Consider the following 27,974-nt stretch of genomic DNA (forward strand, 5'->3'; position numbering starts at 1 on the left):
ATATTCGGGGAGCGCACACATTCAGAGGGCTTTCCTTGAAACCGCATTCGGGGGGAGAATTAAAATAATTACGACTCCTCCGTCTTCCTAATCCGGCATTCTGTGGTGTGTGGAAGAGAGAAGGATAGCGAAGAAAGCAATAGCAAGAGCGGATATTTTCATGACAGTGCACCTGTGAGCTGCCTCTTCTGCCAAGCCTAGATAGATAGATAGATACGTTGATGCGGTGGGGGATCAGCTCCCAGGGCACTTAGACCAGTAGGTCCATTGTGCTAACCACCGTTAATGGATCACCCAAAGAGGCCGATGTCCTTAGCGAAGGACAAAAGGTCCCCAATGGGAAGATCTCTTACTTCCTTGGGCTCTATGAAAGGTGAGCCCAGGTGTCTATATCGAGTCCTCATGATTGCGGGGCACTCGCATATTAGATGGGTGGTTGTTTCTTCTCCCGTCTCAAACCATCTACACCTATCTGAGTCTGTTACCCCCAGCAGGTGCATATGTCTCATTACATGATTGTGTCCCGTAAGCAGGCCTACTACCGTCCGAAATTGACTTCTGTTCATAAGGAGAAGTCTTCTCTCGAGTCTAGGAGAGAGCTCTCCTATAATAGTTTTTGCCTGACGTAGCCCCGGTGTTTCTCGTCAGATTTTTGAGTGTTGGGTTGATCCCCACACTTTGATTGCAGCCATCCCCATTGAGGGGGCAACTCTGCCAAGCCTAAAGAAAGAAATACTTTTTTATTGATTTTCAACCCCTTAGTTCACTAAAAGCATACAAAAGGTAGACAATGGTATTAAAGAACATTTACGATAGTATGCATGGTCATGAAAATGAAATTGCGAATGACCATTCATCGTGGAAAACGGCCTCAAGAAACGTTATCATAAAAAAGTGAAAAAATATGTAGCTAACGAAAAATTCATTGGTAAAAAAGAAGAAAACAAGCTAATTTATAGGTCATTTTTTCATGCACTACCATTTAATTATACAATCTGTTTTTAAAATCCACTAGGGAGTTGAATTTTTTATCGATTCCGGAAAACTGTCGCATTGAAAAAGTTTTTCCGAAGGTAGTTAGAGTGAATGGAGTAAGATAAATAATTAGGTGACATTCGAGTATTTACACCCCTGTTTTCCTCTTATGGTTGAAATAATTGAATTATTTTTGCTGACTTTTAACTCTTGAAGAGTCTTCGTAAAAAAATACTCTGTCGAGGCTGATCCTATGGAATTATCGTATTTTTTGCGCACTTTCGGGTTACTCCGCGTAAGTATACCGCTGACTATTACAGGGATAATTCCTAGTAAAAATGTTTCACACATTTGATTAAGAGTATCTGGTACACCTGACTGAAATGGGAGCATTTAGGATTGACCTCGTATTAAGCCTGTATCTTTACCCATGCGATGCATAAAAAGTAACCATTATATTAATGAATTACGAGAAAAAATAAATACAATTGTCGTTTAACATCTCATCCAGAACGATCCCTACCGATGTGATTTATGCAATTTTTTCATAGTCAATCATAACTACCCCTACTACGCGATTTTGTAAAATAATGATCAAGTTTATTTGTACATTATGAGTTAAAAAAACGGAGCAAGGCAGCTTATTCAATGAACCGCTCGGCTTCTTTCCGAAGGGTCCCCTATTCAAACCCCGGGTTAGTGTAAGCCTTCTCAAGTAAAATCCTCAAAAGTACGAGGTGGCCCCCCTACCCTGAATGTGTGATATTTACACACCTGTGACTTAATACGGGGTGAGCTCTACTCTTATTTATCCAAATCAACCTTTTGGTTGGACCTACCGTTCGGTTGGGAGAGTGAGTTTTGAGTGAAAAATCGATTATTTTATCATCACGAGCGTGCTGCGCCCGCTCCCAGCGGGCTTCCCCCGCTCTTTGCAATGAAGGTCCACAGAGGGATAGGCGCGTTTCTAATTTTAAAATGTAGAAAAAAAGGCAGGGTCTTATGTACAAATTTAATTGGAATGTTCATGTACAAATTGAGATCAGAGGACCTCTTTAAACACAACATTGGAAGTAATTACACTATCCTCTGTTAATCGCACATGATGACTCATACTTACGTATCAACAGAAGACTTGAATGTGGATTCAGCCGCATTTTGATAAAAGTTGTTTAAAGAATGCGAGATAGTGTTGCAAATGAACAAATGTATCAGTTTGTGCGCCGTTAACGTCAGGAATATTTACCGGTTTTTTTTATTATTTTTTTTATTATTTAAAAACCATTTTAGGAAACAATAGTAATATTTAGGAAGTAAGATATGTTGTCGCATGTTCTCTGATAAATTCTGTGCATTTTGGTACCTCATTTGTAGAGTTTGGTTGCGTATTGAGAAAAAGGTATCTGTACAGTAGAAATAATATAGAAGATTCCTCTGATCTCATACTATGAATTATTTCTCAGGAGCTGAAGTGAGCGCTGATGCCGAGAAGTCGGTGCTGGTGGTCAGCGGAGTGGACCTGCTGTTCTCCGAGAACGGAGCCAGCCACAGGACATACGAGTTCGACCTGATGGAGCGCGCCGTAGCTGAGACGGCAGAGCCGGGCGGGAGGATCTCCAAGGGACGACTCATCGTGCGACGAGGACAGCCATTCGCCATCAACCTCAAGCTGTCCAGGCCCTACAACGAAGAGAAGGACGCCATCTCCCTGGTATTCACAGTTGCAGGTGAGGAGAATGGCATTGAAGAATATAATCTATCCAATGATATATTAATCTATCATATTAATAATCTATCTAATAATATTATATAATATAATCTAATGATTATAAGTGATAAAATGATTAATGGCTGTGGTCGGTGCCCTGATTATGGCCACGGTCTTTGCTACAGATGTTATTCTATAAAAATTTTAAATTATTGTGATATACAGAAATGGAACTTTTGAAAATTCACACATGTATATAGTATGATTAGGATATATTCTTTTCGTGGAAAAATGACTTCACATTTGCCTGGTAATCACAACGCCTTAAGGAAAAAGTATGCAGGAAAAACTTTAATTCTAATTAAGGAAATCAAGACTCTCGCTAGATTATGAATTGGTGAAGGCGAAAGATGATTAAAATTAATGAAAGTGATTCTTAGACGGGGCGAGCTCCGATTCTTATGTCGGGGGATGTCTCTAATTATTATGGCTCCTAGAGGGTATGCAACGCCAGGATGCGGATATGGGGAATACTTAGAATCTAGGACCAGCTATGGCATGATCAAGCTGATCCCCCATCTTTTCAACTTATCTCGAAAATTTTTTGCCATGGTTCCTATGATTTCTACTGAAGATCACGCTTTCTTTATGTTACAAAAAACAAATATAGAGGAAAAGGCGAGTTTGTGTTGCGGGTTCATTGCTATAACCACTGTTTATGCTTACTGCTTAGCAGATGGATTCCGTATTAGGTCATCTGATGTTTTCAAAAAGGGAATAAAACATGCATATTGAGGTTTTAACGCAAGAATTAACCATAAATGAAGTACCTTTCCCCTATAGTGTGGTTACTATAGCTAAAAAAATAAGCGGCAATTTTTTATTTTTTGTCGGATTTTCAAAAGTTTGAGGCTATAATTCTTAAGGAAGATATTGACCGATTTGGAAAAATTATCATATCTGTGATTTCTCTATGGGTTGGAAAGTTTACCAAGTATCACTAATTGGCTTCGAGACAAAAAGTGGCTTGGTGATGCATCCTGGAGGGTATAATAAGTTGAGAGATTTGAAAATGAGATATTTCAGGCAAAAAGTGGAAATCGCTGAAACTAGTTGTACATATTTCATAACGACGAACCGATAGGAATCTAAGAGGGTATCTTAGTTCATCGGCCCCTTAAAAACTGTACCAATATTTGATAGGAGCGCACAAGATTAAATGCTAAAATTCGACTGTTTTTTTTTAATTACGGTAAGAATAATGAGGGGTTCCACATTTATCTTTGACTTGAAATTGAAAATTTTAGCCGCGATATAAAAAGCTAAATGAAAAGCAGTCATGAAGACTACCTGGGCATTCTTCGTAAGCTTCACAACTGGTATCCTGAAACTAAGCAACCCACTTTCCATGAATACGGAATGGCCACAGTGAGTATGCGAAGGGAGAGGGGGGACGAATCGGCGATGCGGAGGGTTCAAGCTTTTACCCACAACAATCTGGCATTCCAATTGCGTGGCGTCACGTACCCAAGTACCGATCGAAATTCACTGCCAATATTGTTTTCTCAATACTATTTTTACATGTTTATTGTAACTGCAAATTTGCATTATTTTCTTCCATCTACGGAAAAATTAAGACGCGAATACGAATTAATCATGTTAGAATAGGTCTTTATAGCGAGTAAAAATTAGAAAAATCTTGCAATACATTTCATAAGTCTTATTATTGGAATATGTTCTATGTACTATGAATAAATGGTGGCTCATATCAGATACAGGTCCCTTAACATGTGAGTCAGGGTTTTGCAAGTTCATGCCAATAAATTTTTTAATGATAAAATAAGGTTAAGAAAAAAATAAGAATAAATATTTCAGTATAAATATGAGTGCTCCATCCATTGTACTGGTCCTTTGCATTATACTCAGTGCCACGATGATGAGAGAATTGTGCTGTAGAGTAAATGAGCCATGCATGGATAGCTAATAATTGATCTCTGCGCTCTGATATTGTGAAAAAACTTAAAACTTTGCCTAATCTTGCAGATACTGAAAAGCCAAGCTATGGCCAGGGCACTCTGATTGCAGTGCCAGTGATGGCAAAGGGCTCTATGTCTGATAATGAACTCAGCCACATAAATATGGCATCTGGGAATCATTACCCCTGGAAAGCCGAAGTGGACCCAAAGCACATCAGTGATTCATCAGTAAGGATTGAGGTAAGTTTTTGTCTCATTTTTTTGCAACTCATAAAACTCAAAATAATATTTAAAATAATTTTGAAATTAAATTTGAATTGTATAAAAATTGTTTAAATAGGAGTTTAAATTGTATAATGAAATAATTTTAAATGTTTTTTTTTTTTTTGATAATTTTAAATTATTTTAAGATAATTTTGAATGAATTTTTTTTTTTATCCTTTAGCTTGTTGGGTTCATCCCAGAAAGTGGGTTTGAAACTTGCAAGTACTTGACCACAGGGTCAAGTCAACATAAATCCGCAACTCAGAGTCTTCTGAGAGATATATTCCCCAACTTGGTATTTTAAACACAGTTTCATCATGAGTAACTTCATCACACACTGAGAACAATAGAAATATGTATGTATTATATACAAAGGACTTTACTGTTCAGCATCCAGTGGTGCTGTTTTGAGTGGTGCTAAGTTTGAATATCATTGCTGCAATTAAATTACTGTCATTTAATTTAAAAATAACCTGACTACTGGAATTTATAATGTATTCTGGTGTTCTAATAGATTTTTTTATGTTTTTCACCTTTGGTGAATAATTAGCAGTCATTTCTTCCGCCAACATTTCAGTTTTTTGTAATCTTGTTCAGGGCTGTAATCGAAGCATTGAACTCAGTAGATAAATAATGATCCCCTACCATTCAATTATTGCATAATATGTATTTAACATTACAATAAAAATACTTATTTCTATCTCCTGTGACAGGTTACTCCCTCGGCTGATACAATGATTGGGATGTGGAAATTGGACATTGATACCAAATTCAAAAGCCATGGATCCGGAGATGCCGTCAGCTACAGCTACCCCCATCCTATTTACATTCTGTTCAACCCATGGTGCCCAAGTAAGTTAGAAAACTAAGTGGATTGAAGTTAATATGCCACTAATTTTAATTGTAATCTATGCATTTCAAAAGCATGCTTGATAATTGACCATGGACAGTAACTTCCCTCCATGAAGACGTATAATTTTGTGAATGAAGAGCTATGACATTAGTTTTTAGCTGAACATGGTTTCAAGGTGGAACATCATCATCAGGGACTTACACAGGTATACAAACATACAGTTATTCACTTTTTTTAGTAAACTATTTATTGAGCTTTGTATGAGGTTATGCACCCCATACTATATTGGTTGTGAAGAATAAATTAAAATTAACCTCATTCTCTGAATATGAGAATAAATGAAGTTATAACCTTGTTCACTGATTTCATAGCATGAACAGGAGGAACATAGAGCTAATAATTGGTGAGAGAAAGTTTTGAATGTAAATAGAGAAAAAATGATATCCATTTGGAAAGATAAAGAAAGTGTTGAGATTTTTCAGCAAGTATTCTGCATATGAGAATACTGAAGTTGGTGAATAGACAAGAATTTTAGCAGCGACTTCTCATGAAATAAGAAAAAACCTGAGATACATAAGCTCAAATTATAATATGTAAATGATTTACAAGGATAGTGATGGTACCGGGAAAATCAATGTGAGTGGAAATTTTTTTCCTAATGTCTTTATAATAGGTTCACTTTCCATTTTTCATGCAGAAATGTCTTTAAACATCCTGAATTCAAAGCATTGAGTCTTTATGCTCGGTCTACTTGCAAACAATCCAATTCTTTGATGTTTAATGATGATGTTCCACATTAAAACCTTGTTCGGACAATTAAATTACAAGGGATTGTGGAATCATAGACTGGTGGAATCTTGGCGATACTGTCATCAACCTCTGACAACCGAGGCAGTGAAAACTTGGAAAATAGAGAGATCCACAAGTCCATAGTTATCTATCAGAATTTACGGTGAATGAATTTAACTCGACCCCCAAGGGTTCCCACCAGTCAGGGAAATGGAAATCGGGTCTGGAAACCATCGAGATGTGAAGAGAATTAGATAAGGGTCCAGGAGAAACTCCAGAGGCAAATCAAAATGATGAAAATCATAGTTGAACACATGGAGTTTTGCTACGTTCGAGTGGCAAGGTGGGGGTTATGTTGCCCTCCTGGCTAGGCGGCAAGGATTAGCGACCAGTTGGCGCTGCTTGACTTGATATCTACTACTACTATTACATACTTGCCTTTATTCCATAACAAACCTTGCTGAATTTTTTTCATAAAATCCCTTTATACAACTTCATTGTCATTGGTATAAAGTCATTGAAATTCAGATTGGAAATCAGTGGAAAGGCATGGAAATCGAAAATGGAAAGTAGCATTGAACCCTAACCCCCTGGTTACCCCGATCGATGCTGATACTGTGAATTTAGAAGTATAAAACTCACATGGGTCAAGGTTTTTTCATGCATTCATTCCAAATTATTCCACATGACAGGAGACAGTGTGTACATGGGCCCGAACAAAGAGGAGGAATTGAAGGAGTACGTACTGTGTGACACGGGATTGATCTGGAGGGGCAGCCATAATCGCCTGAGGCCATGCGTGTGGCGCTATGCTCAGTTCGAAGCTGACATCTTGGACTGCTCCCTGTACCTTGCCTTCAAAATTGGGAAGCTCAATTTGGCTGGGAGATCTGATCCTGTCCGCATCACTCGTGCATTGTCTGCTGCTGTGAGTTTTCATGTATATTTTAATTGCTGAAATTTCAAGCCTGCCTAAATCATAGCAAGTGATTACAGTCACTATTTCATTTATCCATTTAATTAATTCATTCAATTATTTTATTCACTACTTCATGGGAATTTTTTTTTTAAGTATTGAACAAAATAGAGTAAATATTAATCTTTTGCTTGAACGTGAGATTAGTTTCACCAACTGATTTACATTCCACTGAGCCAGCCTTGGTTCCTAACCTAAGAAACATTAAAGCATGCATAAGATGAATCCACTGAGCAAATTAAAATAAATTTATAAGCTTAAAAATGAAAAATAATTTAAATTGAAAATTAAATTAAATATATCAAAAATTTATATCCTGAATGAAGAATGATTTTTATTAGTTTCTATCTCAAAATTTATTTCATCTATTTGAATTATTTCATTTAATGAAAAAATAATAAATATATTCTTCCTTCAACATTTGATTCTTATTCCAGTTTAGCTGTATTTTCCTTCTGTAAACTAATGCATTTTCTGATAATGAGCTTGGATAATCAACAACTCAATAAATTATCAAATTTCAAAATCCTGATTTTGCCACTTAGATTGAGCAGCTGATGAAACTCCATCTCTTTGAACAAAATGGATAGTCTAAAAATAATCCACTCTTTTTTTGAACGCAGGTTAACTCTCCAGATGATAATGGAGCATTGGTTGGAAACTGGTCAGGAGACTTCTCAGGAGGCACTGCTCCAACCAAGTGGGTTGGGAGCATGAAGATTCTGCAGGAATACTATCGCACCAAGAAGCCAGTCAAGTACGGACAATGCTGGATATTTGGAGGTGTCCTTACCACAGGTAAGAAAATATACATCTTTTACTTATCATTTACATATATGCATTATCTCAGATTTACTCCGAAAAAAAATTTACAAAAAACTCCATTTTAGATGTGAAATTTAAAAATTATAGCAAAGATGAACCTGTTATGGTATGATTTCATAGTTTGGTATGACTGTCATAAAGTCATCTTAGGACTGATGCTGCATAAGTAGTTCAATTACTGTCAGTTCTCCTTTCAATTGAAAAACCCTCTTATGATGTGAAGTTGAAGAAGGCTTCATGAGGCTAGTTAGATGATTTCTTACACATCTGCCATTTCCTTCATGCCCTCTTAATATTTAGGAATTACTCCATACCCTTAATCTTCTCAGAGGTAAATTAGTGCAAAATTCCACTCTACCTCTGTGACAGGAATGATTTCAGTGCATCGTATTATTTTGCAGTATGCCGAGCTCTTGGAATACCATCACGTACTATAACTAATTACTCTTCCGCCCATGACACCCAGAGCAGTCTCACTGTTGATTACTTCTTGAATGGAGAGGGAGAAATTATGGATGAAATGAATAACGACTCTGTTTGGTAAGTAAATGCTATCACTCTTAATGCTTACTTGTTGCTGAAAAATGATCAAAGACGATCAGAAGATTCTAATAGAAAAATCTCAATGATCAAAGTAAACTTTCCACACTGCAGATAAGACAAACAGCAATAAGGTTTTCAAAATCATTACATAGTTATTATTTTTTTCAGTGGTTAATAGAAAAAGACTAAAACTAAAATTAGTAATTTTTTGCTAACATATGTCAAATATATGCTCAGTCAAATTTATTTTGATAAATATTCTATCATACTCCTATGAATTCATTCACAATATCCAACTGTAAAGATTGCACATCTGAAATATTGATAACATTAAAGAATTTCTTGGTTTATGCTGCTGATTTATTAATAAGTTTTGTCATTACAAAAGCTTAATTCACACTGATTATGTATTCTGCAATTTTCCATAAATGCCACTAAACTTAAGATACTTCGTTGATTTCAGTGATTTTTGAGTTTGTGATCACCCTGGTTGATTTGGTCCATATGGCCACTGAAATTCCAGATAATTTGTATAAAAAAGCATACTTTCCCTTGCAACCATAACATTCTACTCAAAATTTTCAATGGCAGTAGACAAATATTGTCTTTTATTTCAAAATAACATAAAAATAAATAACAATAATTAGAATGATAAAATAATACAATATGTACACTGATGATCAAATGGTATCCGATTCGATCAATGGATTTCTCTTCCTCATAGGAAAATCCACTAGGATTGGTAGAACATTAATAGCTCATGCTTGGTTTCGCTAATTAGTAGGGCCTCCTTCGCTTCTATAGCGTTGGGGTGTTTTTGCCTCGTCCCGTCCCTTCCGCTCCTATCCTTCCCAAGAGGCGTCGGCGGGTTCCCATCGCGGTGGCGACTCTTTCCTTTTTCCTACCTCTCCAGCCCCTCCCCGGGTGATCGGGCGTATAAGCCACTGGCTTGGTTCCTGGCCCCGGTGCATTTTATCCTTCGAAGGGTTCGCCTTGAACCCTCAAACTCTTTGATGATCAAATGGATTTCAAGTGTCTATGCTATTCTGATTCCATTTTGACCATGATTGTAGGAACTTCCATGTCTGGAATGAAGTGTGGATGCACAGGCCAGACTTGGCGCCAACGGGTGGTGTGGGAGGCGTCGGAGAGGAAGTTGGCCATGAGTGTGATGGCTGGCAAGTGATAGATGCCACTCCTCAGGAGCTGAGTGACGACGTCTATCGCTGTGGTCCAGCATCTGTGAGTGCCGTAAAGAGAGGAGAGGTACTGAGGCCATTCGACGGACAATTTGTGTACGCTGAAGTGAATGCAGACAAAGTGTTCTGGCGCTATTCTGGTCCGACCCAACCTCTTAAGTTGCTGAGGAAGGATATTCAAGGGTACGTGGGGCACTTACATTCTGGGTAACCCTTATTATTTCCAATCATGATGGAATAATCTTTCTGATAATCAATGCTTACCATGGCAAACTGTGGCTTATTTGAGAGAAAATTTATTTTACAAATATAATTGCTTCATGTCATTGTACGTTTTCATTTATCTGTCATGTACCTCATTTACTTGCAGAATTGGCCAATTCATCAGCACCAAAGCAGTTGGGAAGTATGTCAGGGAGGATATCACCCATAACTACAAGTTCCCAGAAAGTGAGTGTTAATATTTCAAAGAGATCGATAAATAAATCCATTAGTTTTCTTCATTTGCTATTTATTCATGATAGCATTAAAAACAATATTTCATATATAACAAGGACTTACTATTTTTATTCAAAGCGGTGATCAGGGAAATGTTGAACAAGAATCAGTTTGTACTGCATGATTTGATGTGATAGAAAAATCTAAGGAGTTTTGTTTCATGATCAGGTTATAAATAACGTGGCCACAAATTTGGGTAGCACCATTAATTTTGAAGACAGATTTTTTTTTCAACTATGCATTATGGAGGTTGCATGAAAAGCCATGTTCAACATAAATTTTAAGGAGTGTGCATCATTTTGCTGTTTTATATGAGTCAAATTATTTATCTGTAGAGCATACATAATATGAGACACAAGAAATCTGCTGCATGTGTTTGCCTAATTTGATACATTAACACCCTTCTTACCTATTTCCAAAACTGATTTCCTTTAATCACATTCATGATTATTTCAATTTCGGTTTCCATTTCAGAGAGTGCTGAAGAGCGTGCAGCTATGCTGAGAGCTCTGAGACAGAGTGAGAGTATGTTCAGCAGATATTATCTAAATGAAGATTTCAATGACCTCAAGTTTGATTTTGAACTAAGGGATGACATTGTCATTGGACAACCTTTCAGGTGAGTCATGCAGTTGGTTTATAGAAATTTATAGATTAAAATCAAAGCATATCCATTTTAACCATGGTTAATGAAGTTTAAATTTAAGTTGGTTAATGAAGTTTGGAGACAATTGTCTCCAAAATTGTTTTTAACGTACCACATTCGATATGGATTACTTCATTTGATGAGACCTGTGTCTATTTCAACAAATGGACCTTGTCAATTGATGTGGTTGTCCTGCTGGTGAGTTTTCATTTTCTTGGCTTTGTGTCCAGAACTCTGGTTGCCTCCCATCTTCCATTGTGTTCGGTCCTTTTTGAGATGTGATTTAGGAGCCATTTCCGGCTGCAAAAAACTATTTCCTGGGTTTTGGGAGAGGTATAAACACCTCATTTTGAATCAAAGCACTATCCAGGTGGTATGAGAGTTAAATCCCAATCAATTAGTGGAAGGCAATTCTGAGAATTCTATGATTCTGAAAAGTGGGTAGAAGGCTTTGGAGTTTAAATGGCAATTAAGAAGCCTAATGTTGACTCTGTCCACAAATATCTGTGGAAAACACTTTTGGAAGGATCTAACTAATTGTGTCCTGAGAGACGAAACTGCCTGATGGGATCAGAAGGTAAGAGGAGGTTTGGATGCAGCATATGGTGAATTAGGAGTGAATGCCTAATCATTATTATGGGAAGGATATTTGATAAGAGAAGACATGAACAAGGTTGAGGAGCTGTAAATTGCTTGGCATGGCCTTTGTGACATCATAAACTTATCTGCCAAAGGGTTGAGGCTGTTTCTTTTTCTTTGGAAATATCTAAAAAAGCAGGTGACTGATCAAAATACAGATAAACATGAGTATCTTTATTTTTCAAACATTATCACAATCAAAACTATTTAAAAATGAGTCAACAAGTCCATTGCCATAGGTCTCCAATATTTGTGGATTGTCCAAGGAAATAAGCAACATCACCTAAGAGAGGCTTCATTCCATTATGTGCTTTAGGAAATTCATGTCAATGGTCGTGAAATTTTTTGCAAAAATTAGGAAAAATAAACTTAGAAATGATGTCCATAGAGCATAAATGTCTGGAGGAGGAGATTCAATAAAAAATTCTCATTATCCTCTTATTTATTGAGGTAATGTATGTTTTCTAAAATTTCCAGTGTGGTTGTAGTGATGAAGAACAACAGCAGAACAAAAGACCACACTGTCAGTGTACTTCTTCGTGTTGATACAGTTCTCTACACTGGCAAGATCAAAGAGGGTGTCAGGAAGGAGAAAACAGAGAGACTGGTGAAGGCTGGTGCTGGTAAGTGTACTTTCCTTGTTGTGTCACATTTCATATCCTGGCATTGAGAGAGAAGGAAGGAGGAGGGGAAAGATTTAAATGTTGTAAAAATTGAACTAAATTTTTCAGCCCCTGATATATTTATTTTCACATCGTCTATATGCATCAAGTGCAAACTCACAAAGTAAATTGAAAATAACAAAAAGTTAACTGCACTAATGTATTAAACTATTTACCTTGTGTGGAGACGCCAAAGGTAGCCTTACCAGTAGAATTCAAATATTTTTAGAGAATATAAAAAAGAAATTGCCCGGTGGGGAGAAAATTTTTAGATTTGCTCATAAACCCTTTTCCTGTGTCTGGCTTGACGATAGGCTTTCTCTTGTAAAAGTATAACGACTGGACCTTTCAGCATCATGGAAGGAAATGTGTGTTGGAGGCTGTGGAATATTCCCATATGTCAAACATAATGCCCTCAGCCAAACCAACGGATTTATGAGAATATAGTACAACTTGGCCTTTGAATGTTTTTTAAAACATCTAGAATAAGTACATACTCACAGTGTCAATTGTTATTTACATGGAAGTTGAGTCCATCTACAAGAAATAAGAGCGGGGGATCTATTTCATCATTTCATGCATTGATTCAAAAATGCTGAGAACGATTCTTGATGTTCATTTAATGGTGAGGAGTCATCTTGAAACACCATCTAGTGAGTTTTTTTAAAAACATTCGGAGATGGCAGTTTGCTTAGTGTGCTCAGTAATTTCTACTTTATCATCATTCATGATGTCATTCATATGTATTATTATTTCTAATTGTTATATTTTATCTACAAGTAAAATTGGTGTGTTAATAATTCTTTGTCAAGTTCTTATAAACGTTTTTGGAGATTATTTGTTTAAATACAATCACATCATATTCATATTCCATTAACAGTTGAAGAGATACGCTTGGATGTGTCCTATGAAGATTACTACAGCCACCTTGTTGATCAATGTGCATTCAACATTGCCTGCATGGCTACTGTGGCAGAAACAAATTTTGAATACTTCGCTCAGGATGACTTCAGGGTCAGGAAGCCTGATATTAAGATCAAGGTAAGGAAAAAATTAGTGATTCTGCAACCCCTGTAAGGATAACCTCTCTACTCTATCCCTAACCTACCTCTCTCCTACCCTAGAAGTATCTTTAGGCTCATAATTGCCATAGCACCTCTTTTCTCCTGGTTCCTTCCCTTTTTCTACCTGTCCTGAGGTGCTGGGTGAAAAAGACTAGGATTTGTATACCCAGCCTCAGGAGTGTAGCCTCCCAAGATCCTCCTTGGATCATGATCCACCTGTCCAAACCAACCTTGAATCACTGAACGAGTGAATATGTTTTTTTTCATCACCAACACCATTTTTCAGGTTTCCTCTTGCATAGCTGTATATGAAATGACTACCTATAAACAGTTATGAGGGAAGAAACCCAAAAGATGGAGTTTGCATTCAAGCCCTGTGAAAGCTTTCACTCTTAAAATATTATTTTTATTATTTTTCATTTCCTTTTATTTAAACATTTTACCGTATGACTGCATTATGAAATCCCAGATTTTTTATATTCTTACCTATTTTTCTCAATGGTTAAACTTACGCTATACATCCCCATGTCGGCAGCCCTACTCCAGAGCAATTTCTTTTTTCATCTGCTATGGCCTGCAGTGATTGCCGATAATATATTGCATCGCAAATCTCTCTATTTCAGACTGAGGGTGAACTGGTGCAAGGGAAGGAGTTCACAGCGACAGCCTCCTTGAAGAATCCACTGCCAATTCCCTTGCGTAAGGGTCAATTCATCATTGAAGGCCAAGGCCTGACCCATCAATTGAAGATAAAAATGGCACAGTAAGTTATCTGAATTTGATTTTTATTAACCAAGGTAATATTTTTAATGCAGTGGCAAAGTTCAAGAGTAATCTGGCAGAAGGAGAGTTCTTAGAATTATTTCAGTATAGCATTTTTTTATGCATAACTCTGGCATAATCATGCAATTCATTTTTCCGAGAAAGATGGGATAAACAATATTTCCATGCATTGAATTCTTCTGGGGGTTTTGGTAATCTGGCAGCTGGCAGTTGATTTCCAAATGACCAAATGGGGCATAGTTACTCTGCAGTTTACACTTGGCAGGAGAATCAATGGAGGTGGCAATATTTATATGCCTGCAACGCACAACTTCTAGACTACTTATCAACTTTGACTCACAACCTATGCCAAAAAATGGCAAAGCATGTGGTAAAGAGGATGTGTAGTAGCACACACTACCTGACTGTCGCTTGTATGGTGTTTATGCTGAGAAATCAGTGTTTGAAGCAAAATGCCCTCATACATTAGTCTTATTTCAATGCTTCACTTTCAAACATTTAAGCCATTGCGGACAATTTTTAAGTCATTTTCAACTGAATTTACCTGCTTATTTCATTAATCATTTCATGTAATTCACCCATAATATTTTGCTCCAACAGGGACATTCCTCCTGGCGGTGATGCTATTGCATCTTTCAACATCACTCCAACATTCCATGGACAGAAAACCATTGCTGCCAAGTTTACATCGAAAGAATTGGAGGATGTTGATGGATTTATTGTAGTCAAAGTTGCGCCACCAAAGGCAGAAACAAATGGTTCAGGAGCTGCTAATTCTACTTAGGACTCTCTGAAAATAGTCTTGAGTCCTCACGGAGGTTTTATAAATGCATCACACAACATGGATTGAGTACACTGTAAGGCAAAATTTGTGAACAAGACTGGAAGATAGACAATTTATTGAGAGAAAAGTTTTTTGCCAGCCAGTGGAAATATCCACAGACTACTAAGTAAGCAATGCTTGGATGTGAGGGCGATTCATTGCTGGGATCTACATGTGGGTCCACTGTCATTCAATTCATTATTTATAGAACCCTAACAAATGTGATGTTTTTTAATGCTGCCTCTGCAAACATTATCTCATGGCTATGTTTGTCAAGTGATTTCATACAACATATGTATTGGTTTTGAATGTATAGCTAGAAAGACTGAAAGTGTTCTATAAGTCTTTGAATATTTTTCTGAAAAGAGATTAAGATGGTGATGAGCAGTATTCACTTGGCAGCAACATTTATTTTTAATAATCACATTGAAATTTCTCTTGTTGAAGCTTATTGGATGTTTTATTAATAATTTTATTTTGAACATAATTTAATAGTGTTATCAAGAAGTGTGTGGCACTAAGCAAGTGCATTATTTGTTGAATATTTTTTTAATCTTTTAAGCTGCTTGGCAAAAGATCAATTATTTCCTTCATCAGGAAATTTATTTGAGCTCTCTGTATTATCATGAAGAAATATTTTAGCTTTAGAAAATACCTTTTATAAAATTTACATGTCTAATTGTATATAGAATCTCATTAAAGTTTGCATAATATAAACTGTAAACAAGAATTTATGTTCCGTGGTTGATTTTCTGAGGGGAAAACAAAAATTTTTTTAATATTCTGAAATGAATTCTTGGTTTTGTTCGCTGCATAAGAAACTTTTAACATACATAATTTTAGCACTAAAAATAACAGACTGCTGAACTTATAGTCTTAGTACCATGTGCTCATTAACACTGTTGTTATTTATGCTAGAAATCCATTTATATAATTTTTATTTACAGTCAAAGAGTGTGAATGAATCTCAAATTCATTATGGTGCAGTTGAATGTATGACAATATCAAAATTAGCAAATTGGTAAAATTTCTAATGCCTCTCAATTGTGGTACAAACCATGATGAACAGTAAGCAATCAAGTGAATTCTTAAACACCCCAAGATAAGTCGTATTCACAGAAAAAGGGACGTTTCCCTGTACACACTCCAGCCCCTAGCAGTACATCTCTGTTTATCACACCGCAATGCGCTTGGCCATAGGTGTGATCTGGTTCATCTGGAGCCCATTTGTCATATCCAGCACTTTTCAAGGATTCTCCTGAAAATCAAATTTAAATGAGGCTTAATTATCATTTCCATTTCCTTGCCTGGTGTACGTGCAAATAATACCAATTATTCCAGACACCCACTAGCTACTTCATTCCTTGTGGGGCGTAGCCTAATATGGACTAGGGGGTAGCTGTTTAACCTCCCGAAAAACCGATGGCTTTCTCACCACAAGCAATTTTGCTTAATAGGGTGGTTTCCCATTATTTTTTTATTTCTTAAATTGAAAGATTATTACTCCTGGAGTATGAATTTCATGCTTATAGATTTTTAAATGACAATAACTATTTTTTGCGATCAAATGTAAAGTGAAAATTTTCAAGTGCGCAAAAACGCGACGGCTAAGTATGAATGCTGGGAAAATCCCACGTGACATCATTCTGGTTCCCGCTGTCGTCGTGTGAGGTGACCTTGGGGCGAGGGTATGTGCTTCGCTGTGATGCAGGCTGCTAGCAGGTAGCAGAGCACCCTGCTAGCAGGTAGCAGAGCACCCTGCTAGCAGGTAGCGCTTGGCTTAAATAAGGATTATTAATACCTTATCAAATGAAGGAAACTTTCCGACCATAGGCAGTTTTAATAAGTGATTATTAAGACATGTTTCCCTGAGCTGTGTGCCTCATGCATGTATTGGTAATCTCAGATAATATAAAACTCCTATCCACTTGTATAGAAACTAGGTCCCTGTGTCGTCACGTGGAGTGGCATCGCATGGGTGCCAATCTGGCCTTTTTCAAATGCGGTTAAAATTGACCATTGCAATTCCTCTAAACTGGGATTTTTAAAACCAAATAATTTGTATATTATGAATACACTAATGGTGGGTAACATATCGCAATCATTGCCTTTCGTTTTCTTTGATGAAGGAAACTACCCTATTGGTAGTAGTTGTTTAAGCCTTATGTCGTATTAGTTGCTAAAGACTGCAGGAACATTTTTAAACATTTTGTATGCTTACTGCTGGAAAAACGTTTTCCAATGTTTGACCATTGCTCCACTACCTACGACAGTTTCCCAAAATTTTTATTGCAACCCGGGTAGAGTCCAAGTGCATTTTCCTTTACTGTAGGGATTGCTAATGCGGCTTAACTCTTCCCGGTCATCCCTCACAGCAGGGGATGCCTCCCAGCATTTCCTATTGCACTGCTCATTTTGTATTGCTTTCTTACCACTCCACGCTATTAATATGTCTAGGGAAAGTTCCCAAATGTAGGCCCATCCCTTAGTAAGAGAGAAAGAAGGGTTACCCTGGATTATAAGGGTTCACTCCTCGCGGAACACTCAGCCAGGCTTGAAGGAAAAATAGTTCTTGTTCTCTCCTGCTGGTAGCTAATATCATGAACTCCCACAGCCAAAGGGTTGAAACTTATGGTATCATCCTGAAAATTTCGGGGTAAACAGAACATTTAATGCCAACATATGCTTGTATCTTCAATGAGAAATTTAACCACATTCAAATGAACAAGGGCAGCTGGGCAGCCTCACCCCATTCCCCCTCCCCCCCCCCCCCAATCCTCCCCATCCCAGGAAAATTATGCAGAAAATATATAATTTAATAATTTAATACCGTGGTAAAAATTAATTTTATAAATCGATTCCGAGGAAATGACTGCATCTTTTAGTTCATTATAATGTCAAAGGGTGAACATGAGGGCAGGTGTCTCCTCACTCAAATGGATGATGTATATATGAGCCACTGCCTTCAATGAAACAAACTTTTTACCATTGATTTACAAGCAAAAGTTGACCAGGACCTACTCTGTATACTATGAAAAGTTCAAGGTGAAAGGATGAGTTTGAAATAAGTAAATAATGCATCACAAAGAAGATCAGTCGTGCTTAAGTGATGTATCCCCTTAATGGCTATTGTTTTGTGGAGGGCATCAGGCAAGCAGCCATAGGTAGGCTTTGGGTCTTCAATCCCACCTAACTAGTATTCAGAATCTATGAGGAGGGATGTTGGCTAGAGGATTTTGTGAAGACGGTTCTAATTCCACTAAAAAAAAAGAAGAAAGCTGTGAAATGCAGAGATTATAGAACGATTAGCCTAATATCCCACACAGCCAAAGTGGTACTTAGGATATCGAAGAGAGAAATGGAGGCAAGGGCAAAAGAGTATTTGCGTGAAGATTAATTTGGTTTCAGAAAAGGGAAGTCAAATGATGGTGCAATAGTAATAATGAGGTCCCTCTTGGAGAGGAACCTAGAATAAAACAGGGACTATTTTGTGGATTTTGAAAAGGCATTTGATAGAGTGAAATGGGTAAAGTTAATGAATATTCTCGAGAGAATAGGGGAAGGTTGGAGGGATAGGTGACTGATGGGCAGTCATTGGTCGAGGAGTTAGGCAAAGCTGTCCTCCATCGCCGCTTCTTTTTAACGTATACGCTGAGGAGATGGTAGGAGAAATGATGGATGAGTTGGAAGCTGGAGTAAAAGTGGGAGGAATGATGTTTAAATCAGTGAGATTCACAGATGATTTGTTGTTGATTAGCCAGTCAGCGATGGTACTGCAGGCTCTAATGGATGCGTTAGACAAGCGATGCAAGGAATATGGGATGAGGATTAATCACTAGAAGACTAAGGTAATGTGGTTTTGTACAGCATCGCGAGCGAGGAATGTGAGACTGAAGATAAAAGTGGGTGATGAAAAACTTGAGCAGATTGACCTATTCAACTATTTGGGCAGCACATTAGAGGAAAACGGACACAGTAGCTAGAATGTCAGGAAGAAAATTTCACTAGCAAAGGAGGCATTCATGAACAGGAAGGAGCTTCTGAGAGGATCGTTATGAAAGACTTTAAAGAAAAGGTTAGCAAAGAGTTTGATCTGGAGTGTAGCTCTTTACGGGGTGAGAACATGGATACTTACAATTAGGAAGAAGGACGAGAGAAGATTGGAGGCATTCGAGATGTGGGTGTGGCAAAGAATGAAGAAGGTGAAGTGGACGGTGAGGAGGAGGAACGATGAAGTGTCGCACATGGTGAGTGAGGAGAGGCAGCTTTTAGAAGAGATATGGAGGGGAGAGAAGGAATGGATTGAGCTTGTACTTAGAGGGGAAGGGATGTTGAAAACGGTGTTTTAGGGTATAACGTCAGGTAAACGAGGGAGAGGAAGGAAGAGACTGGGATTTTTAGATAGAACGAAAGGGAGTAGGCCTTACGGTGAATTGAAGAGGGAAGTACTTGAAGGTAAGTGAGGCTTCTAGAATGCTTTTCAAGCACTCCATGGAAACCAACCTTAATCGATCGAATTCTATAATTATTATATGTATGAAAGATTCTCTGTCTGTCTGTCCGCAATCCGGTTACATACACCTAAGCGGATTGCGACCAAAGTTAGTGAATAGAAGCATCTCATACTTCCAAACCCCGTAGTGCTACTCTCGATTGCGTCCGGCGCATCCTTTGCGTTGTTTTCTCGTTACCCTTTTTCTCCTGCCGGGTAGGCACTCCTCTTCACTCGCTTGAAGGAGAAACATAATTAAAAGGATACTACTCTAACCTATTAATCTTCTCGGTGTAGTCCTTTTTGCTGGGTTATGAGCTCACATGACGTTTTTGGTCTACATTCTTACGGACATACATAGCGATTAATGTATTGGAGCAGGGTAGAAGCTGTTCCCGTGCGCGTTATTTCGAAATCGTTTTTTCCATTTTTTTTCTGTTCTGTGTGCCTAAAAATCCTGCTGGGTGACCATGGATTCCAAGTTTCCCACTGCTCTGGGCACTATCTTTCCAGAGGAACGCGGAATAGCCTCCTACTTTATTCATTAAATTTAACAAAAATAATTCATAAAAAATGAAAAGAGGAGAAAATCCTAGTTTCTGCGGAGTGACTACCTTTTCCGTATATTTTTATTTCTTTAAAACTGGTTTCCGTGTCATCCATCGGTTCACGCTATGCTACTTCGCACTTTTTTATGTAGAAGTTTTTGGTTACCTTATAGACCTCAATTTATAAAACAGCATTTAGAAAATAATATTAAAATATGTGTGTGGAAAACCACGATTTTAATTAATACAAAAATTATTACATTAAGTTAAAGAATTAATTTTTTAATGCTTTTTTATTTGAATTATAAAGATGAAAATAAACCATCCTATATTATGAATTAAGTCTTAGATAAAGTCTCCAAATTACAGAGAATATGCCCCAAGTTTTTATTTTTGACAATATTGTCTCATATCTATGAAATTTAAGCGTGGGAAAAATGCACTAAGATAGGGCGGTTTATTTTTTTATTTTTAGCTCGAATAAATATGTAGGGTTTTCATTTGATTTGATTTTGATTGTAAATAGCCACTCTCACCAAATATGGTCTCGTAATTTCCCCTTGTCCCGCTTTCCCGTGGGTCGTGGAACCCAATATGCGCCCAACGCCACACGTCGCTGTGCCTCGCGTATAGTGTTTTGAGCACATTGGCTTCGGGAATGGAGTTGATGATCGCCAGATGTCCTCCCTCGTCAGTGCACACCTTCAATGAGTCCGCAAATGTCCTTGCCTCTGGGTGGAATTTATAGAATCCTATGCTGGGGAACAACTCGTAGTCACTCGGCTTCGGTGGTTGAGCTGAAAGACAATGCAATATGAGGTTAGGGGCTTAGGGCTCATTTGGATGGAAGGTAGTCTCAGCCTTGGAATACACATCAGGGAAAGAACAGGGGGACATACCCACCTCCTCCCAGAAATGAGGACAGGGGTGGATTAATCAATTAAAGTTCATAATTAATCCAAAAATTATTAGTGGCTCTGTTGAAGACCTTATTGTGAAAGTATTAAGGGGAGAGGGTGAGAATTCTTTCCTAGGTTTAATCTTTGGTCATAAAAGGAAACAAGATAATCGGCCACATCATGAGAATCGACGGTCAAATGAAAGTTTTCTTTGATCGACATGTGGAAGGGAAGAGAGGCATGGATAGGCTACGGATAATATGCATAGAGCAGGTGGTGAAGCATGTAAAGCAGAAAACTTCTTTAAGTGTAAGAACTTAGATTCTCCCGGCGTATCAAGTGCACGAAGGATTCATTTGCCAATCTGGCCTTTTTCAAATGAGGTTAAAATTGACCATTGACGTTCGTATAAACTGGAATTTCTAAAACGAAATAATTTGTATATTATGAATACACTAATCATGAGTAACAAATAGCTATTATTGCCTTTTGCTTTCTTTGATGAAGGAAACTACCCTATTGTGTAGGTATTTGTGCTGGGTGTCCAGCTAATGAAAGAAGAAAAATGCATGCATAATTCCCGATTTTCCGGTGAAATTTTACAAAATTCCAGGTTAATATTACGAGATTATTGCAAAAGATAAGAATTTTAAAATGGCCAAAATTATTTCAATACTTTTAAATAATATTATATTTATGTATTGTTAAGGACAAGGAATAGGTTATGCAGCATACATTGTATTTAAAATTTAAATTTATTTAATGCATGCAAAGACACTGCATGGCCTCATTAGTAGAAGTAGACCTCACCTGGCATTATTCTTCGTGTTTTTTAATCTTACGAGGGTAAACAGTGCTAGAAATTTCGATTCTGTTTTCTTTGTCAGACATTCCACATTCCGATGCGGCTGTAAACTTTCTTTAAGCTACTTCACTTAATACTACGACAAACACATTTTAGGCCAGAAAATGGGTGTTGCACTGTCCAAATTTTATGTGAAATGGATTTGAAATAAACAATGTATTTTGAAATTCCCGGTTAAAGAAAAATGTATAATTCCAGGGACTAAATTTTCACGCACGATTCCCGGTTTTCCCGGTCGCTGGACACCATGCTATAGATTAGCCGATAGGAGGATTTTGTGGATAGCTGAGTCAAGCCAATCTTCGGATTGAAAACTCTTGATTATGATGAAATATTCCCTACGGAGTATAGAGTTCGTGAAGAGCATCCTTATATATTACATATGAGCAAAAGAGAAGTCTTTTGAAAACAGTTGGTTGAGAGGGGACCAGTTATTTGGCCATATCATGAGACTCGATGGTCCAATGAAAATAATCTTTGAGGGTCACGTGGAAGGATGTAGACCACGGATAAAATGCATAAAGCAGAATAATTGCGTAGGTGTTAAAAGTTCAATCAATGGGAGGATTTTTGGATAGCTGAGTCAAGTCGATCTTCGGATTAAAAACTCTTGATTATGACGGACAATATAGTGCACAGTGTAGAGTTCGTGAAAATTATCCTTTTATATATATATATATAACCTGTTAACAATCCTTTCACAACATGCTCTTCCAATCCTCCGTTTTCGTAGACTTCGTGCTTGATGTTGACTCGCCAGCTTCTCTTGCTTCCTCGAAAAACTTGAGACAGCTCAAAGTCGATCGTGCAGTGACCGGTCTGGTTGAAGTGATTGACCATTGACAGTCCCACGCTGCCTTTCAACGCCCGACCCTGGTGCGAAGGCTCAGCGAAATAGACCACGCTGATGAACACGAATGCTGATATCCTCAAAAGAAATGACATGCTGACTTGCTCGGATGCTGGCGTCTTTCTGTGTTCAGCCCTGATCCCTGTCGCATTCAATAACGAATGAATCGAACGGATATTCTCTTGAACTCTTGACCATTTCCGATCGGACTATAACGACCTATAAATACATTTAATGACTCGAGTCATTAAATGTATTTATAGGTCGTTATAGTCGAGATAAAAAGCGCTGTTAGTGCGGATTTCCCAGAAATGTAGTCTTATCTGCAAGATGGAGAAGCTGGGAACAAAGATATGAACGAACTAGTCTTTAAATGAACATACGAATTAAGATACATCTCTTCTCTAGCAATTCCATCACAAATTACGTACTACCATAGAGTAAGTATATTCTTACTCTTTGGCACTACATTGCATCTTTATTTTCATTCATCTTCATCGTTATGTTGATCTGTGGTTTCTCGCTGTGACGAAGAAAGCAACAATGACCGATTGTGGACGAACGCAACTAGTAGAGCATGAGGAATCGCCTTCTACATTCACGCCGTTAGGGTCTCTTCCATGGCTGCCACTGAACTAGCTCTTTAATAGGGAAATTGCATACTTTTTATAAACAATATGCCGATATACTACAATGAATAATTACCACCGCAATATACTTTTTTCCGCTTAAAATTCAGTTTATACACTAGAAAATGACTCCCAAAAGTCTCCCGAGTTTCGCCGGCTAAAAAATACCGCCTCGACTGATCTTACGCCGTGACGCCAAAACTCAGTAGGAGTAGTAGATCCAAGCCCAGTAACGTCGTAGCTGCAGGCTTGGAAGAGTCACGTTGCGTTTAAAGGAGAACCTGGCTGAAAAAACGGAAAAAATACAAGTGGAGCATTTTTCCTCCGTGAAATAACACCCCAGAAAATATTTTCGTCAGCGTTCCCAAGGAGGTAATTAGAAGAAAAACCTCAATGAATGCCGTCCTTCGGGATTAGCGTTACGGAAAAATAAGAACATAAAAATAGAATGATAAATCCGTGTGCTGTGTGTGCGAAGATAACTTTAGTATAAATAATATTTCATCGACTGAATAACTTGAACCTGAGATTTTTCTATAATTCGTCCGCCGTAGAATAAAATCTTCGAGATACTTGTTTCTCGATGAGTACGATGGACTCGAATCAGTGGCGCCGACTCAATGGGGCCTGAGGGGGCCCGAGCCCCCTCAAAAATTCGTTATGGGTGTGAGGAAAAAATATGTCAGGCTTGCCGATTTTCCCCGGAGTGTCCAGATATCGATATTCGAGTTATCAGAGTTCTAATGTTGATCATATGACTCTTCTAAAATGCTTAAAAACTTATAACTCACTACTTATAAAATTTCCCGGGACAAGATCCCCGGTTTGAGCCCCCCCAATATTTTTTGTACTTAAGTCTGCTTCCCTGACTCGAGTTATCTATGGCACTAGTTCAAATCCAATTGCGGAAGGACATGGAAAAGTCCATGATGTTTAAAATCATGGGAGGAAATATGAAAATAAAGAGCAACGTTGTTCCCCATACATTTGATTGCCTGCCAAGACCAGCGTTTTCTCCTACTGTCAGCGTCAAAATGATGTGCCGCTGTACTTCGAAAATTTATATCTGGGCTTCAGGGCATATTATTATAATGAATTTTACGTCATTTTGAAGAAAATTTTATTCTTAGTTCTCATTCATTTTTTGTTTTACGAAAAATTGATAAATGTAGACACGCTAGAGCAATAAATGACTGCACACACCGTAAAATTAGCCGTTCTGCCAACTTCATTAACTTTGTAACTCAAATACTGGGAAAAACTACCAGTTCGACAGCATTCATCTTCCACAATAAATTGCACACATTAATTTAGATTAATAAAATGGCTTTTGCGTGTTTTTAGATCGCGTATTTTGTTGCCAATTAGCGAACATTTTTAAGCATTATCTAGTCCTGCAGTTTACCCCGAAAGAAAAATAAAACTGATAGAAACACTTTTTAATTTATTTGTAATTTTTCAATAATATGTAAAGATATTGATGTAAAATTTTATTTTCCCGAGAAATGTTTCATCAAAGATATTGATATTTGTGAATGTTTAACAATTCTATTAATGCCATGTTGCCAAACGGGGCCGCGGCGGGTAAACCTAGGGCAGATGCTGTGATAATGGATCGGAGACGCAATATAAAGGAAGTTGTAGATGGAAAAAGAATGGAATTTAGGGGTGGTCACAAAAAATGAATCATAAAGCTTTCTTTGATTTTATTCTGCGCCGTTACTTGCTTTTCAAAAAAGTCGAATCACAAGAAGAATGATCCGCGGCCCTTGATTTAGAAACTTTTGAGGAAGAAGCGGAAGGCATACGTGGATCAGCAATTTCCATTGGATTTCCATTCCATTCAGGGGCGGTCAGGGGTGATTGGGGGCCCTCGGGTGGGGTTCATGATGGAGCCCTCATTACCAGGGATTCAGAAATTTTTTTCAGGAAATTGCATATTGCAAATGGGTTTATTACGTTATTCTGACTCTTAGAAACTACAAAAAAAGTCAATTAAAAATAGCAATTTCTTTAAAATGTGACTACTATGAAAAGTAAGATTTTCACATCTTATAAAATTTAATAATGGATAATACTTCTATTACCTATTTAGGGAATTTGATCCTTGAAACTGCACTGGAATCTAAAATAATCACCTTTATCTTATTTATTTTTTATATAACATTTTGACACTTAGTATTTTGTACATAAAGCAACTAATAAAAACGTAGAATTTTGTAACTGCAACATTTGGTTCAAGTAATCTGAGTTTATATTATTAACTCTTTAATATTCTCTTAAGACTGACGCGAACGTTGTGGGGGGGCCTCGGCGATTGCCGACCAGCCGACATGGCCAGACCGCCCTTTGTGTTATTCTTATGCTGATTCTTGCAACCTTCCTGTTACTGATTCCATCATGAAATCAAGATATTTCAGTGAAACCAGGGTAATATTGGCCAAAGTAAAAATATTTTTTTATTTAAAAAAATTAAAATATAGTTTAAAACTATTCAGATGCTGTGCTAAAGACCGTCTATATGTGTTATAATTTTTTCAAGGCCTGAAAAGGTACAATAAAGTAAGAATGAAAATATTTTAAAAGTCCCTGAATATTTTTCTGAAAAGAAATGAAGATGGTGATGAGCAGTATTCAGTTGGCATCAACATATCTTTTGTTAATTGCATTACAATTTCTCTTATTGAAGGTTATTGGATGTTTTCTTAATAATTTTATATTGAACATAATTGAAAAGTGTTATCAAGAAGTGCATGGTACTAAGCAAGTGCATTATTCGGAGAATATATTTTAATTAATCAATTATTTCCTTGATCCGGAAATTTCATTGAGCTGTCTGTATTATCGAGAGGAACTTTTATAGCATTAGAAAGTACCTTTTGTGAAATTTATACTTGTAAAATATAGAATCTCATTTAAGTTTCCTTAATATTACCAGTTATATCGCCTTATACAAATTGGGCAATACATTGATCTCTTTTAGGATTTGTGGTGCAGGGTTGATTTTCTCAGGGGAAAATAACAAATGAAGAATTGATGCTGAGAGATTCTGATGATTCTGAGGTGTTGATTCCACGAAGTGGTCTTTCAAACACGGTTATATCCATGGCTGGATAAAATGCAGGCGGAGGAGTATTTGAAATACAAAATACCATTCCAAATGCATTTTAAATGCAAAATACCTTTGACTTGGGTAGCTTGGGTATTTGAAAAACAAACTACAAAAGCACTCCGTCCGTCGAATGGGACGTAGAGTCATAGTCCTCTTGGCGCCATTCCTGAGCAGGCTAATGTTGACGCGTTTTCTCTCTATTCTTCTCTACGGTGCAAGGACCTGAGCTGTCGGTCGCCTCCTCCAAATACCATACCATATACAGGCAAACCTCGAGCATGTCCGATCAGGAGACAAGACCATGAGTTCGGGTCACGAATTAGGTGCAGGGATGGTTGAAGGACTGTCTTCCACGCCCTGCGGAATCAAATACATACGTAGCATGCTTGGTCAAGGCTGAGACGCGTGACTTGCCTGATGAAGGTAATGATCATTTCCGAGGAAAGCTGCTACTGCCCTTGTGTATTCATGGAGTCAATTAAAATCAAATTTCACCTGTAATACTTCTGCGGAAAACAAATTTCCATCCTCTGCCAAAAAAAGAAAGTAGTTCTCTATCCTTCCTTGCTTCCGAATGGTTGTAACCCGTATTTAGAATGGAGAATGACTCGCGGAAGATCGGAGACGGGTGCAGGAGGGAGGTAATAGGACAAATAAAAACTGAATAATTTTTATTTTTTTGTAATAAAAATATGATCCTTGAAGTAAGTAAATCATGAAGTTTTGTGTATTCCTTTTGATGCCATTAAAAGTGTTGCTATTTTTGGGGGTATTCTTGGAGCGCATTTTTGAATGATGAATGTATTAAAAACCAGAATCCAATCCACAAAAGGTTCTTAAAATTCCATATTCTTTTTTTACCTTTATTCGCTGTCCCTACCATTGGGGATATAAGTATCGATAGCCACGTACATCGAGTGTATGAATGTAATAGTAGTAGGGAAATAGCGACTTTGGCCCATGACGTCACAACGTCGCCTCTCTCACTCCCAGTGAATTCCAGACACGTGCCGAGCCCATAGCTTCTCCCACTCGAGTTGGATATGTTCCCATTGGCAGTTACCAAGGTCTAAACACGTGCAGTTACAACGTAAATCGTATTTCCCCGTCTCGACATCGGAAATAACCGAAATTACACCTCTAACTTCTTTGTTATTGAACATTTTTGAAAATAAATGCTTTTAAGTGAAAGAGCAAATAATTATCAGTAAAAAAGGTCTCCTACACTTTTTCGATACAAGTCATACTTATGAAGATATATAGTATCTAGTCTTATAAACAATTGTTGATTATTAAAAATCGCAATAACTTTGTTAATATTTATGCTATGATCACCATACAAATTCCTATCATCAT

The 27,974-nt window shown here is 37.5% G+C and overlaps 3 protein-coding genes across 3 annotated transcripts in view; 1 reads left to right on the plus strand and 2 right to left on the minus strand.

Moving 5' to 3' along the window:
- Positions 1-15,947, plus strand: part of LOC124155589 (annulin-like) — a 69,280-nt gene extending 53,333 nt beyond the window's left edge. Inside the window, exons 2-14 of the mRNA XM_046529546.1 lie at positions 2,439-2,702; positions 4,727-4,899; positions 5,637-5,775; positions 7,258-7,493; positions 8,165-8,339; positions 8,768-8,906; positions 9,983-10,291; positions 10,479-10,558; positions 11,081-11,225; positions 12,369-12,514; positions 13,434-13,594; positions 14,241-14,380; positions 15,001-15,947. Coding sequence (XP_046385502.1) covers positions 2,439-2,702; positions 4,727-4,899; positions 5,637-5,775; positions 7,258-7,493; positions 8,165-8,339; positions 8,768-8,906; positions 9,983-10,291; positions 10,479-10,558; positions 11,081-11,225; positions 12,369-12,514; positions 13,434-13,594; positions 14,241-14,380; positions 15,001-15,184 — 2,291 coding nt within the window. The 3' untranslated portion in view covers positions 15,185-15,947. The remainder of the gene's footprint in view (positions 1-2,438; positions 2,703-4,726; positions 4,900-5,636; positions 5,776-7,257; positions 7,494-8,164; positions 8,340-8,767; positions 8,907-9,982; positions 10,292-10,478; positions 10,559-11,080; positions 11,226-12,368; positions 12,515-13,433; positions 13,595-14,240; positions 14,381-15,000) is intronic.
- LOC124155593 (hemolymph lipopolysaccharide-binding protein-like) overlaps positions 1-27,974 on the minus strand; it is a 247,186-nt gene that overhangs the window by 188,917 nt on the left and 30,295 nt on the right. The gene's annotated exons all lie outside the window — the stretch shown is intronic.
- On the minus strand, positions 15,328-23,041 carry LOC124155592 (hemolymph lipopolysaccharide-binding protein-like). Its single transcript, XM_046529549.1, has 3 exons — positions 22,711-23,041; positions 20,800-21,060; positions 15,328-16,481 (listed from the first exon to the last, which is right to left on the minus strand). The coding sequence occupies exons 1-3, from the start codon at positions 22,970-22,972 to the stop codon at positions 16,312-16,314; spliced, it is 693 nt and encodes a 230-aa protein (XP_046385505.1). The 5' UTR covers positions 22,973-23,041; the 3' UTR covers positions 15,328-16,311.

Source organism: Ischnura elegans, chromosome 3, assembly GCF_921293095.1.
Source record: "Ischnura elegans chromosome 3, ioIscEleg1.1, whole genome shotgun sequence".
Lineage (NCBI taxonomy): Eukaryota > Metazoa > Arthropoda > Insecta > Odonata > Coenagrionidae > Ischnura > Ischnura elegans.

What these genes read in the sequence shown, in the direction of transcription:
- LOC124155592 (XM_046529549.1), bottom strand. Translation starts at nt 22,972, where the DNA reads ATGTCATTTCTTTTGAGGATATCAGCATTCGTGTTCATCAGCGTGGTC. An exon ending in TGTGAAAGGATTGTTAACAG is followed by an intron (nt 21,061 to 22,710) that starts GTTATATATATA and finishes ATTGTCTTTCAG; the next exon opens with CTCAACCACCGAAGCCGAGT. An exon ending in AAATTACGAGACCATATTTG is followed by an intron (nt 16,482 to 20,799) that starts GTGAGAGTGGCT and finishes TTTGATTTTCAG; the next exon opens with GAGAATCCTTGAAAAGTGCT.